Source organism: Artibeus jamaicensis, unplaced genomic scaffold (assembly GCF_021234435.1).
Source record: "Artibeus jamaicensis isolate MK-2021 breed Jamaican fruit bat unplaced genomic scaffold, CSHL_Jam_final scaffold_537, whole genome shotgun sequence".
NCBI lineage: Eukaryota > Metazoa > Chordata > Mammalia > Chiroptera > Phyllostomidae > Artibeus > Artibeus jamaicensis.
In genome coordinates this window covers 15,818,973-15,833,605 of record NW_026522047.1, presented here as the reverse complement: position 1 = coordinate 15,833,605, position 14,633 = coordinate 15,818,973, and the positions used below count along the sequence as shown (strand labels likewise).

The window sequence follows — 14,633 nt, the reverse complement described above, 5'->3', positions numbered from 1 at the left end:
CTTCTCCTTACCAAGGAAGGGTCTGACAAGAGGAATGGAAAACCTGCAAGAGTTTAGACTGTACATCCACTGCCCACCTCTTCCCCGTTTTACAGGTGAGAAAAGAGGACGAGATCAGTCAAAAGGTCACGTGGAGACTGGCCAAGTCGAGTCAAATCCTGGGCCCTGACACTTTGTCAGGGCTTCCTTACACCATAGCACAGTTTACCCCAAACCTTTCCAAAATAAAGTCCTACGTAGCCTCCCTCCGACCTCCCCTGTCGGGTGTTAGTCCCTGTAAGAAAATCAGAGGGCTGGCACTTAAAGTTTTCAATTTACAAACTATCAAGAACTTATCTACGTTTAAAAAAAAACTTTATGCATTGTATTTTTAGAGAGGGGGAAGGGAGGGAGAAAGAGGGGAGAAGGGAGGGAGAAAGAAACATCGATATAGGAGAAACATTAATCAGCTGCCTCTCCTATATGCACCGTGACCAGGGACCTCGCCTGCAACCCAGCTGTGTGCTCTGACCGGGAATCAAACCAACGATGCCCAACCAACCGAGTCACACTGGCCAGGGCCTTATCTACATATTTTATGCTAACTTCAAAATATGGAATTTTACTTAGTCTTAAAAAGTGCTTTGTTGCCACTGGCAGCCAGATTACCCAAGTGTAATTCTTGCGGTATTATATTTTGTTCAAACACAATGATTTTAAAGTTGTAAAAGCAAATTTTTTGATCAGTAGAACTCAAAACTACCCTGCAAACTGAAACACTTTCCTAACGGTAGGTACTCCTGACTCCCAGAAGACAACGAGCAGACTGAGGAACGTAGCGAGTTTTACATGGAGAGTTTTGTGCTCATCATGAAGCCGGGCACAAGGAAAGAATTAGCTCTCCTTAACCATCAGAAAGGCTTAATGGAATTGCTAGTTGATGGTCTTTGTTAACAGAAACAAAGGAAAAGGTAAAAAGAAAACATTTGGAATTTGAGGGAAATATTTACCAGCATGAGGACTGCAAGGAAAAAAATTTCAACAAAATAATCTTGCTGCTTTAGTCACTGTACGCAACAGCTTCAGAACCCATTGATTGCTTCCAGCAATTGCCAAAAGGGGCAGGAAGAGCCTCCAGACATCTCGATCCTGTCGTGGTGGTGACACAATTGAGCAGAGGCTGGATGCTGAGCACAACAGACCCCAGGCTGCCCTTGAACCAAGGAGATGCTGCTGCTCTGGCTGCCCATGACCCTCTCTCCATGTAAGATGTCAGGTGCCCACCCAGAGAAGCTATTTCTGTTTCTAGGCCCATTTCCAGCACCAGGGGAGTGTTCTGGGAGTCCAGACAAGAACCATTCTCTTAACTGACAGCTGAAGAGCAGGCCCCAAGCTGGGTGCGGATTAGACACCCGCCAACCGGCTGGGTTCTTGCTCCCAGGCAGCTCACAGGCCATTGCCGTGGCCTCAGAAGCAGGTTCTCCTGCTGAGACTGCACACCTGCCCGATGCTGACAGCGAGGCCGGGGAGGAACCCAAACTTGGTGGCCGGGCTTGAGGCAGGCCAGAGTGAAGCCCCTCCTGCAGGGTTAGGGTGATTGCCAGCTGGCCTGAATCATTCCTTTGTTACCAGACTTGCATTTTATCTCAGCTAAAATTTCAAGTCCTGATGGAAATTCCACCGTTATTTCAAATGGCTGATATGTCTTTAAATAACTCTTGAAAAATCTGACCAAGCCTGCGGAGTGCATGCTACCCAGGTTTCCTTGTTTTCTGTATCCTTCAGAGGCACTGACCTGCGTATGATTCCGTCGGGTCCTTAAAAAAAGCAGCTGTTCAATACATAACGCAGGACAGAAACAATGCAGGAGCAGCACAATGGAAAGAAAGCGGGTACATTTTCACCTCCACTTTGAATAGACTCTAAAAAATTCACAGAGTGAAACACCTTACAAGACCCTTTTGCCAATACAGACAGAAAAAGTTACAGAGACAAAAAGGCTAGGAAAGCTGCTAAGGACTCCAGGCTTCTTTCTCTCACTTTCTCATATTCCACTTTCACTCAGAAAATTCCAGAAAAGCTGCCCTATCAGATGAACACCCCAATATGCAAAAACGATGCTGCTTCAGTCGACCGTCAACTATGCACATAAAATGGAGCTGTGAATGGAATGTGCTGGGACCCTCCCTTAGGATGGCGTTTAAAGATAACACTGAAACAATGTTTTGTCACTTAAAAGCCCTCATGGATCATCTTAATCAATCTTGGGACAACTACATAAATATTGTAAACAGTGAGACAACGTTCAAGTCCCATGGGCCAACTGTTTCCCAATAGAATCAATGCTCAAACTTCTAAAGTCTCATTTAACAGTCCCAGTCCCACACATCCAGGTATCTTTCCGCACCAAATCCGTTCGTTAGAAGCCATTACCAAGCCACAGTTCGCCAGTTTGGTGGCCGGCAAAGTGTCCTTCTCTCCAGAAAATAAGATTTTACACAAATAGAAAACAACCATACAAATGCATAAATACATGCCTATATCTCTGAGGGTCAAAGACACTTTAACAAAAGCAATCTGAACTGGATATCAAAGCCAAAAGATCAATAATCTGGGAATTTTGAATCTCCTGGGCAGCCAACTTGACAGCTAAAATACACAAAAGCTTCATTTTAACTTGTAACACCCCAGCCACCTTCTTAGACCCCTCAATTCTGACAGCGGCCCTGCCCACTGTCTCCCGGGGCCATTTCTATGTACTTCACCAGTGTGTGAAGAAAACACTGGTATTCCGTCAGGTAAGAAAAAAACTCGGCCGCCCTCCAGCTGCTGGCAGAGTCTTCCCCTGATGGAAATACAATTTAAGGAGCCCACTATCTCTCTAAAACTATTCCCATGGTTTCAGACTACACTGAGCTTCTTCCTCAAAACATGTATTTAAAAAAAAATACAAAGCAGTCATGGCTGGTGTAGATCAGTGGATTGAGTGCGGGCTGCAAACCAAAGAGTCACTGGTTCGATTCCCAGTCAGGGCACATGCCTGGGTTGCGGGCCAGCTCCTCACTGTAGGGCATGTGAGAGGCAACGACACATTGATGTTTCTCTCCCTCTCTTTCTCCCTCTCTCTAAAAATAAATAAATAAAACCTTAAAAAAAAAAGATGTTCTGATTTCTTAAAAAAAAAAAAAGAAAAAAATAGCACTCAGCTTGGGCACGCAATCAAAAACGTCTTCGTGTTGTGGGCTCACTGTTTCATATACTTACCTCATCTTCTCTTAGGTGCAGAAAGCCACTTGAAGGGTCTATGTTTCCTTAGCAATGCCTGACTAACCTGCACCCCACCTCTTCCTTGCATTCCAAACTAATACAGACGCTTAGAAAATTATAATCTGAAAGGAAATGTAGAGGTGATCTAGTATAAATTAACCTTCTATAGCCCAGTTGGGCAGATTCTCGTTCAGATTCTGCCTCTGCCACATTCTAGTTCTGTAGACTGTTTTCTTGTCTATAAAACAGAGATGAAGTGGCCTCGAAAAACTGCTGGAATGATCAAATAAAATAGTAACTTTTAAAAAACTTGGCCTTTCCTTTTCTTTTTGGTCCTGTTAAGACAATGCACTTGGCTAACTTTTTCCTGGTTTATGTTATATTCAAGTGCAAGCCCAAGAGGCAGGGCTTTTTTCCTACTGCATTTCCTGATGTCATGGTGTTTAGTCCAGTGCGCGGCATCGTTTGAAAGAGCCATAGACGGACCCCGGGAAAGAATGCATTGAACCTCTGGCATCAGCACCCATTTCAACAAATGTGTTGTTCTTTGGTTCCCCAAGAACCAAATCACTTAGGTCTAGGTCTTTCCCAAATGCACCTCCTCAAAACAAATCCATTTCTTTATCTCTCTTCTTACACACATGCATCCTTTTTTTTTTTTTTTTTTTAAGACAGGGTGGGGAGGCAAGACATCTGTCCCAAATTTTTGCAGTAAAGTTAGTATCTCTACCAGGGTATGAAGGCAAACAGTGATGCCTGGAAAGAAAGAATGTAGAAGGATTCAAAACCTCTGGAGAATTTTCTTAGGTTTTGTGGCATCAAGTCTTTAAATGAGAATTACCTGTCTATAACAAAATCTGGCAGAAAATAAACAAGAAACTGATCAGTTAGTTGTCTGTGAAGCTAAGTGCTGCACTTCACTTTGGTTTGTGCAAGCAAACAGTGACTAATAAGATTAACTTGATTCTATTGTAACACTGAGTGTAGATATCCTTCAACAAGAAATAGCTTCCATTACAAGTGTTGGCTCCTTGGTAGTAAATTTATATTTAAGGGGGCATACATTTTGCTTTTGAAATACATTTTAGTAGAAAGAAATCTGCTCCATATGCCAGGGCAAAAGTGCCTTTTCTTTCCTTGCAGCGGGGCAACGACCAAAGAACCAGTGGGGGCGAAGCGGGTAAGATCCCATACCCCTGGAAAGGGCACGGACTGCCACCAAAGTAAGTTTGATTCTTTCAAGGAATATTTTTCCTAACAGCTTTTACACATAATCGGCATCTTGTACCAATTACACAAATACCATTTAAGCAACTCTGGTGGCCTGGGAAAAGACCACAGAAATCCTTAAGGGCCTCAGCTGTCCCCTCCTGAGGGACCTGACAGCATGTCCAAGGCGCCCAAACACCAGCCACTAGGCTCCCCACAGCGCCCTCCTCTCGCAGCAAACTGCCAAGGCTCTCGGCCCAAACTCCAACCTCGCTGGATTCAAAAAACCGCGAATTATGTGAACCTCTGCTAAGCAAACGGTAGGGCGCGTAATAACTTCTCATTCTTTCTCTTTTTGAGGACTTGAGATGCTTGTGTCTAACTCCAACTTCTCATATCCACAGCCCGCTTCCCGTAACCCACCGCGGGAGAAAGCAAGGGGTGTGCGGACCCAAGAGAGGGCTGGTGACTTCTACAAAGCTCAGCGGTTTTCCTAGTGCAGGAAATTTAGTACCCAGCAGCCCCGCAATGATTAGATGCAAATATAAGGTAAGGAGAATGCTGTTCTCCCCACCCCTGCAAAAAAAAAAAAAATCATAAAAACACATGCAGCAGAGGTTTAGCTGGAAATATCGGGCCCTCTTCTGGGACGATGAGGCCCGCTAAGCAGGCGTCTAGAATCTGGTGGAAGAAAGTTACCTGGTGAAGTGGAGGCCAGGGCATGAGGTTTCAGGCTCGGTCCCAAAAGGGCCGAGAGGAAAAAGACGCGAACTAACCAGCCCCGCGCGCGGCTAGCTGCAGCCGCTGGCGAGAGCGCCAGGCAGAGGTGCGGGAGCCGAGGCCCGTGGAGCCCCAGGAACCTCGGCCGAAACTCTACTTACATAACGCTTCAACTTTTTCTCCGGAGGGGACTTGCGAAGCCATCCAGAGCAGACCACTTCTCCGCCGCTCATGTTGCGAGCTTCTCTGGCTCCGCTGGGGCAGCGGAGGGGCAGGCGAGCGCGCTCCCGACTCAGCCGACGTCTCCCGGCTGTACAGCAGTGGGGACCTCGCTCTCCGGCCGGGCACCCCAGTCCGACGGGGTGGGCGGGGTGGGCTAGCCGTGTGGCGTGCCCAAGCTCAGCAGCCAAGCTTCTGCCCTGCAGATCCTCTGACGTGAACGCAAGTGAGCTGCTTCTCCGGGCACCTCGACACCTCGGGGCAGGGGCCTCCTTTTAGTGCGCCCGCCTCCTCGCCAGGCGCCTGGTCCAGCCGGCCCCCAGCTGTGATGAGATTCCACGGGACTCTGCCCCGGCACCGAGCTGGGGCCTCTGTCCGCTGTGCTCCGCCCCCTAGGGACAGGACCTCCCCTGAGCGTTTTCGAAACAAACGCTAGGCTGTACACACACACTCACTCACTCACTCACTCACACACTCACACACTCACACACTCACTACTCACTCACTCACACACACAATACCCAGTGTGGCGCCCACTCCGGCTCTCCCGCTCTCGCTCTCGGTTTCGGTGCGCCGGGAGCGATCCTATCCCTACTCCTCCCCGGGGGGGAGGGTGGGTCACTTCTCAGCAAGCTCGGGAAGCTGGGAAGAAAGGGGGAACCAAGAGGGTCCCGTGGGCAGGGGGTGCAGGGCACGTCCCGGGTTGGCGGCGAAGCACGGGCGTCGCCGGGCGGCGGGCGCCGGCAAGCGAGCAGGTCCCGCCGAAGGGTGGGTGCGGGCTGGTGGCCTTGGAAGAGAGCAGCGAGGAGGGAGGGTGGAACGGCTGATCGGCTCGGGGAAGTATCCCACTGTCCCGCGCCCTTGCACTCCTCGGGGCTACCTCCCCCACCCAAGTGGCAGGTTCGGAGCCGCCCGGCGCCGGGCCTCGATCCTTCCCTCTCCCGGCCTCACGGCTCCCTCTTCCTCCTTATCCTCCTCCCCTTCCCACGTTCTGGCCGGCTCCGATTTCAGCTCGGACTTTCTCTGAAACTCCGCCCGGGCGCTTCCAGCCAAAACAACAAGGGCTTGGGAGGAGGCGACGGGAGGAGGAGGGAGCCAGCGAGGGAGGGAGCGGGAGTCCTTGAGGCACCCTGGGATCTGTAGTTCGGGAAGCTGGAGCGGGGTCCTCCGCCGCCCGGGGGCAGTGGCGGCCTGAGCCCCCAGTCGGCAGGGGGAGGAGGCTGAGGCGAGGGCATCGCAGCCCAGGCTTGGGCGTGGGGAGGAGTGAGGAAGGTTCCAATGTTCTGTTGGGTTTACCATTTTGGCGCACCGTGTGTTACTTTGAGTTTGTACTGTGTATGAGATCTGAAATTTGGGGAGTTTTCTCTACTGGACATCCTGCAAAGCACTACCGCCCGGAGGGAAATTGCTCCAGAGACCGAGGGGTAGAGGCCTAGAGGGAGGGGGAGCGCCACTGATACCTGCCCGAGGGGCCGAGCAGAAAGGGACCCACTTGGGCTCCCGTGGGCTGTTCCCCGGCGCAGCCCTGCAAGAGTGGTGGGAACGCTTAGTTTTTTGTGGGGCCAAATGATTTGATTGGATCTATCTCTGGGATATTTTAAAGCCTCACATTGGCTCTTTTGGTTGCCAGTTTCTTCCCCTTGACTGTTTCAAATCTACTCCTGGGATGTTAGACTAGAAAAGGGAAACTTACTAGGTGTTCTGTGTGCCTTGTTGTGTGTGCTTTACAATTACGGTACCTGGTTCTGAGCTTAATATGACCTTGTAATAGAAATATCTTTTCAAGCTTATTTATGAAAAGCAGATTTTAGAAAGTAATGTAAATAGATAATCAGATAAACGTGCTAAAAATATTAGGAGATAAACGAATATTTCTGGGAACAATAACCTCAGTTGTTTTCTTATCAACACACATTCACATTAAGGAGTTCCTCTGAGTTTGAAAATACAATTGTCACAGGAAATGAGGTGCTGGGGGTTGACATACAAAGGTCCCCGCACGCATTGAGGTGGCATTCCAGTGGTGGCCACAGAAGATGATAGTAAACAAGTACGAAGTCTATGTAGCACAGACTGTGGAAAGTGTGCTCGGAGGGAAATGTCCAGCTGAAAGAGTAAGGTGGGACTAGGTCAGGTAGGATACTTGGGAAGTGTTCCTGGAGGGGGCATTTAGTCGGATATTTGAAAGACGTCAGGAGAGGAGAATGAGACATGTTTTGAGGAAGGAGAAAAGGCAGAACCACCTCTCTTCTCAATCTGTACTTTCTCACGTGTGGTGCTATCCTGACTTTACAGAGACACTTCCCAAATTTCCACCCCCAGCCTGCTTCTCTTGCCTGAGCCACCAATCTGGAAATCCAACAGCCATCTTTATATGCCATTTGCCTCCACAAAATTTACAAAATTAGAATCACGATCTCCTCTCCAGCTCTGGAGATCTGATCTGGAGATTGCCCCAGTCAAGTCTCCCACTGAATATCCATCAGCAGATGCAGGTGAAGAAACTATCTGATGGTGGGGAAAGAACCAGTGGAAAGGATTAAAAGGAAAAATCACCAGAGAATCACACAGGGTGGAAATAGCTCCTGTTCTCCCAGCCACAGTGAAAAGCATCATAATTCGCAAGGCACTGTGAACTGCCCTGAAGGACTGAATCTCAGTAGTGGTGCAAAATTACTCCTGGTGGCAATGCTGCTGTGCGCTCCTCCCTAAGAACACTCAACAAACGTTGGGACCCCAAAGGATCAAGCTGTTGTCTAGTAACTTAACTATTTCCCAAGGAAGAGCTCAATATGTTTATAGGAAAACAAAACTACCCAAAGCCCAATGAAACAAAATTTTCAATGTTTGACACTTAATCAGAAATTTAAAAGAAGCAGGTAAGTATGACCCAAAATGAGGAGAAAAATTGATTGAAGCCAACCCAGAAGTGCCAGAGATGATAAAGTTAGTTAACAAAAATAGAACAGTTGTTATAACTATATCCCATGTTTAGGAATCTGGAGGAATAACTTAACACATTAAGCAGAAACATAGAAGACATGACAAAGACCTAAATAAAACTTCTAGAGATGACAAATACAATGACTGACATGAAAAATACACTACATGCAATTAACAAATTAGTGCAGAAGATTAGTGAATTTGAACACAGCAATATGAACAGAGAGGGAACAAAAGACTGAAACTAATAAATAGAGCATCAGTCAAAATGTGACCACTGCTAGTGCCCTAATATTCATGTAACTGGAGTCTCCAAAGGAAGGGGGCACAGAGAAATAGGTGAAGAGACAATGGCCAAAAATTATCGAAATTTGTTGCAATTGTAAATCCATAGATTCAAGACACGCTGGGAGAAATTAAAGAAAACCAAAGGAAAATATATTGAGCTCATAAATCACAAGATAATATTGTTAAATTGTCATTTTCCCCCCAGACTGATCTATAAATTCAACACAATTTTAATCAATTCCCAAGAAAGCTTTTTGTGTGTGTGAAATTGGTAAATTAATTCTGAAAGTTGTACAGAAATGCATGCAAAAGACTTAGAATAACCACAACTACTGACAAGACAACAAAGTTAAAGAACTTATATGACCTGAATTCAAGAGTCATATAAAGGTGTTGAGAACTGCCCTGCCTAGTTTCAGGAGCTGTAACCCCCTGTGGCTAAGGCTGAGTGAGAGACCTTGGGATCATGAACCACTAAGGAGACAAAGCTTATCTCCCTGTCAGGGGCATTGCCTCTGCCTGCTTTACTTCACCCTGCTTGGCCCTGGGGTGGATGACTGGTTAGATTCCTCAAGGGAGGGATGAACTAAGACAGGCATGGTCATGAAGGGCCCTCAGGGAAGGACTTGGGGGGCTATAGAAAAAGGGGGTGATGAACCTTCACCCCTTGGCTTTGACATACCCTGAGTCCTCATTCTATCTTAGAGAAGTCTCCAAATCTCTTGGCTGCCTTACTTCCCTTGCCTGACTTAAGCCTGAAACAATGTTGGAGGACGGTACAGCCCTGGGCAGGAATGGGCGGTCCCCGGGGCAAACAGGACTAAGAAAGAATACATAAAATCCTGTGAAACCTGCTTTTCTGAGACTGTCCTCAATTTTCTGATAAGGCTCCAAGCTGAAATGAGTTTGTTTCCCAAAGTTCTGTGGCCCTTTAGCTAACTGACCCTGACTCAGAATAAGCCCCCATAGTTCTTTGAATGTTATCTATTGTTTGAGCCTTACTGCCTGACAATGATGAATGAAGACCTCCCTTGAGGTAATGCTCCCAGAAAAGCAATGAAAGCCTGGCCAGGCAGGGGTCGGGGCCTTCTCTCTCACTCGCAGATGGCCATGCTGTCCCTTTTATTCCATAGGACTTCTGCAGTCCGTGTGGATTTGTTCATCGCATCCACAACACACGGACCACACTGGTCCGAGTCTGCATCACAAAAGCACAACAATAAAGACAGTGTAGTATTGACATCAAGATACACAAATGGATTAACGGAACAGAAAAGAGTCCAGAAATAGACTCATATATATATGGTCAATTGATTTTTGACAAAGGTGCACAGGCAATTCAAAGAAGAAAGGATGGTCTTTTCAATAATTGATGTCAAAGCAATTGGATATTGAAATGCAAGAAAAACCCCAAAACCAATTTCGATGTATACTTCACAGCACATGCACGGCTGTACTCACAGTAGGTCACAGACCTAAATATAAAACCTGATTGAAATAAAACTTCTGGAAGAAAACAGAAAATCTGTGTGACTATGGCTTAAGTAAAGGTCTCTTACATAGGACGCCCAAAGTACAACTCATGAAAGAAAAAAAAATCATACATTGGTCTTCACCGGAATTAAGACCTTTACCTGCTCTTGGAAGGACACTATTGAGGGAGTGAAAAGACAAGCCACAAACTGGGAGGCCTATTTGCAAATAAAATATACGATAAAAGACTTGTAGCCAGATAATATAAAGAACTATCAGAACACGATACCAGGAAAATAACCTAATTCACATGGGCAAAGGAAAACAACCAAAAAAGACATACAGATAACAAGCACATCAAAAGATATGTGCAAAATTATTAATGATCAGGGAAATGCAAATTAAAATCACAATCAGATACAACTATACACATAGAAAGTCTAAAATGAAAAAGATTGATTACATCAAGACTTATTGAGAGATTGAGCAACTGAAACTCTCATACACTGCTCAGGACAGTGCAGAACGGAAGACATTTTGGCATTTTCTTACATTAAATGTACATATAACATATGACCCAGACATTCCACTCCTACATATCTACCCAATATAAATGAGAGCATATGTCCATTCAAAGACATGTGCACAGATGTTCTTATTAGCTTTATTTTAAAGAGCCTCAGACTGGAAAGAACTCAAATGCCTGTCATTAGGTTCATGGATAAACAAAGTATGGTATATCCATTCAATGGGATACTACTGAGAAATAAAAAGGAATGAATTAGGAATGACGCATGTACTGATGTGGATGAATCTTAAAATAATTATACTGAGTGAAAGGAGGCAGGCAAAATACGGACATGCTTCCTAATTCCATTTATATAAAAATCCTAGAAATTGCAAACCAATCTATAATGGCAGAAGGTGGATCAGTGGTTGGCTGAAATTGGGAGGCATGGATTCACTTCTCTTGATTGTAGTAATGACTTCATGGTATGCACATTTGTCCAAATTGATCAAATTGAACACTTTAAATATGGGCACTTTATTTCATGTCCATTATATCTCAGTAAAATCACTTTTAAAGAAAAACCAAGGTAGCCCACTGAGTAGGAGAAAGAAAAGGAGGCAAGGACTTAAACTTAGGCAAAGCTAATCTATGGAAGTCGGGGTGGGGGGTGGGGGGTGGGGGGAGGTGGTTACCTTTGGGATACGTGTGGCGGAGAGGGGAAGAATTGCTCCTACTAGGGTGATAATGTTGATTTCTTGATGTGGACGCTGATCACATGGCCATTTACGTACCTTTGGGAATTCATCCAGCTGAACACTTATGATCTGTGCATGTTTCTGCATTTGTTATACTTCCTTTGTTTTAAGTTTATTTATTATAAAAACAATTATATAGACATTCGTCATTATGGTATAGAATTTTGAGCCCTGTTGGTTTTATTTCAGAATAAAGCCTCTCTCCCACTTTTACTCTGGGAGATGAACCCTCTTACTGTGCTTTTCCAGGTGGTAAAAAAAATTTTTCTCAGAAGTTTCTCAGAAAGCTGTTTATTATTTTTGTAAGTGAGGTATGTGCCTATTTTAGCTTCAAAGAAATCAGCCACCTCTTCCAGACAGGAAACTGCTAGGGAAATGAAATTAGATTGTTCGCAGTGTTAACGCGGTTAGGTTCCAGGGGAGTGGGGTTGGTGTGCCAGCCAATTTGCCTGTTCAGCTCACGTGCGTCTTCCCATCCCAAGCCCACCAGTGCGGATTCTTTTGTCACAGCTGCACTCTTTAGTGCCATTGTCTCCAGTGGCAGCTGATGGTACCATTTGACAGATGGGAAAACAATTGATTAGCTGTGCCAACCCAATCAGATTCACTCTGAAAGAATCTGGATTTGAGACAGAGACTCTAATTGGTTAGTGATGGGCAATGGGGCTGGGAGATCTTGCAGTTCTCCAGTAAGGAGACGCGAGTGCCTACTGAGAGAAGTCAGCCGAATACTCACAAAGTACCGGGAAGGCAGAGGGACCATCCTGGTTTCAGCCTTTGAAAGGGCCACCCTGGAATTCTTGACCTTGGGATGCATGAGATCCCATGCATTAAATTAAAACTCCCCCCTTTATTTAATGTGAACTGGGTGGTTTCTAATCCCTGCATCCAGATGACTCCTGTCTAAAAAAAATTGGCAAGTAAAAAAAAAAAATCTGAGTAAGTGAAAATCTGGGTTATGGTGGAAGAAGAGAAGAATCTTGTCATGTAGAATCTTAGATTTGCGATGAAACTTTGAAGTTTCCAAACCAAACTTTTCTCCCATTTCGGAAACCCCTTCTATAAGCTAGCCACTCCATCTTTGGTTGGCCATTTCAAGCCTGTTTTCTCTCCTTCCCTCCTTTTCTCCTTCTCTTCTTCCAGCAAATATGTACCGACTACCCACTATTAGCCAGGCACTGCTCTAGGTGCTGAGGATTCAGCAAACAGGACAAAAATATTAAAGACAAAATCCTCTGCTTTTATGGAGCTTATATTCAAGTAGGAGAAACAGATGATAAACCAGAGTATCAGTCATTTGTGTAGTATGTTAGAAGGCGGTAAGTGCTTTGAGAAAAACAGTGGGCAGGGTACAGAGCGTGGAGAGTAATGGTGGTGACGGAGTGGGAAAATGCAGTGTAAAACAGGACGGGCCTCCCTGAGAACATGCTATTGGCCGAGGCTGAAGGAGGGGGTGGAATCCAAAGAAGGGAGGAATCAGACTGAACGGGAGGGAGGTGCGTAGTAGGAGATGGAGGTGCAGGAAGCCTCCAGCGGGCCAGGCTCTGTGGAGCCGAGGCAAGGACTGTGACTATACTCTCAGGGATTGGGGAGCCACTGGGGGGCTCTGAGCAGAGAGACGTGCTGTGATTACATTTTAACACAACTGGCTTTTGTTGTGAGAACAGATTAGAGAAGGGAAAGAAAGCATAGATTCAGGGACATTGGAATTACCCTTACGGCAACCACTGCCACTGAGTCACAGTCTGGGTTCCTGTCACTTTTACCCACTATTCTAAACTCAGTCTGAAGCATTTGAAAACTTCATTATCTCTGCTTTTAAAAAATGTTTTATCTGATTATAAAACTAGCTATATATAGGATCATTGAAAAACACAAAAAAGTAAAAACCATCCAGTATGCTACCTGGAAAGACGACCGCATTTTCAATTTTATACAGCATTGTAATCTTTTCATTGTACATACATTGATGTATTTTAATCCCCCTCTCCGACAGTTCTTCAGCTATTTGAAGGCAGATATTTTATATTTGCTCCACTAAGTATTTAATTTTTTAGGCCAGGGTTCTTATTTGGGGATTCACAGATATATTTCAAGGTTTAAGGATTTGTTTAGGAAGCATAAACAAAATTGTGTGTTTTTGTGTAAAGGGAAACAGGTTTCTTCAACTTTTCAAAGGAGCTGTGATACCAAAGCAAATTAAGAAACTGATACAAAATGTTTTGGGTATTTATGTGTTACAAAATGATTCATTAATCATTCCCATCACAATTAATAGGGCTGGGTTCCTAGCAGCCATATCTGTCAAAAGTGTTCCATACAAGGGGCAGAGGTGAAGAGCAGGCTGGTCCCACACACACGTGTGGTGGGTCAAGATTTGGGAGAGGTATCTTGGGACTGAGCAGTCCCAGCCCCACAGCATGCCCCCCAGCCCAGGGTCCCAGTGCCAGGAAGATAAGTCCTTAAAACTTTGGGCTGCAAACACTAGTGGGGACTGAGTTTGTGGAAGAAACTTCCGGAGCCCCAAGGAGTTCCTCTTAAAGGATCCACAGAGACTTACTCAAACTCACTCTCTCTGAGCTCCAGCTCTGGGGTAGGAGCTTGAAAGGCATCAGTGGCACACTGGGAGAAACTAAAGTGTCTGGCATCAAGGCAAGAGCTAGGGGACAGCTTTCTCCCATACAGAAAGGCAGGCAAAGGCCCTGAAATGTCCCTTTTCTTAACCCTCACCTTAGAGAGCCACAGAGCTGGCTGGTGCCATATCTGAGATTCCATCAGCCTGGCTAACACTGTTTGCCCCACCCTGGAGATCCCCAGAGACTCTGTTCCACCTAACTTACTGGGCCACACAAGCTGCTTTTTCATATGGATTACTGGTCTTAGTTCATGCTTCACGACTTCCTAAATCTTCTCAAACAAGCAACAGCCAGCTTCAGTAAGCCCCCAACCTTCCTACCTCTTGCTAAGTGGCCCCAGGCCTGGCACCAGCAGCAGCCAGCCTAGATTTACCACTTGGCTTTGCCTGGGAATCCCCAAGCCCAGCAAAAGTAGCAGCCCTTTCAGATTGCTTTATAGCTCAGGTATGGGAGCCCTGGGAAAATCACAGGTTGGGGCTGACCTTGGCCTGCACCATCTGGGGAAACCCCAGAGTGTGCCCACCCAGTGGATAGTTACAGACCACATCAGAGCTTCTCCACCCTGCCCTGGCATAGCTGATCTTCCACAGAGGGCAGAGGTTGGTGGTCAGTGGTAACAGTCAGTCCCTGCAG

The 14,633-nt window shown here is 45.9% G+C and overlaps 1 protein-coding gene across 5 annotated transcripts in view; it reads right to left on the bottom strand.

Moving 5' to 3' along the window:
- GAB1 (GRB2 associated binding protein 1) overlaps positions 1–6,413 on the bottom strand; it is a 111,405-nt gene extending 104,992 nt beyond the window's left edge. For 2 of the 5 annotated variants that reach the window (XM_037162349.2, XM_037162348.2), the window contains exon 1: positions 5,337–6,412. In XM_037162349.2, the coding sequence (XP_037018244.2) occupies positions 5,337–5,408 (72 nt within the window). In that variant the 5' untranslated portion in view covers positions 5,409–6,412. Of the gene's footprint in view, positions 1–989; positions 1,112–5,336 lie in introns of those variants that run through there. The other 3 variants (XM_037162345.2, XM_037162350.2, XM_053658349.1) reach the window with 3 other exon arrangements.
- Between the last annotated feature and the right edge of the window lie 8,220 nt (positions 6,414–14,633).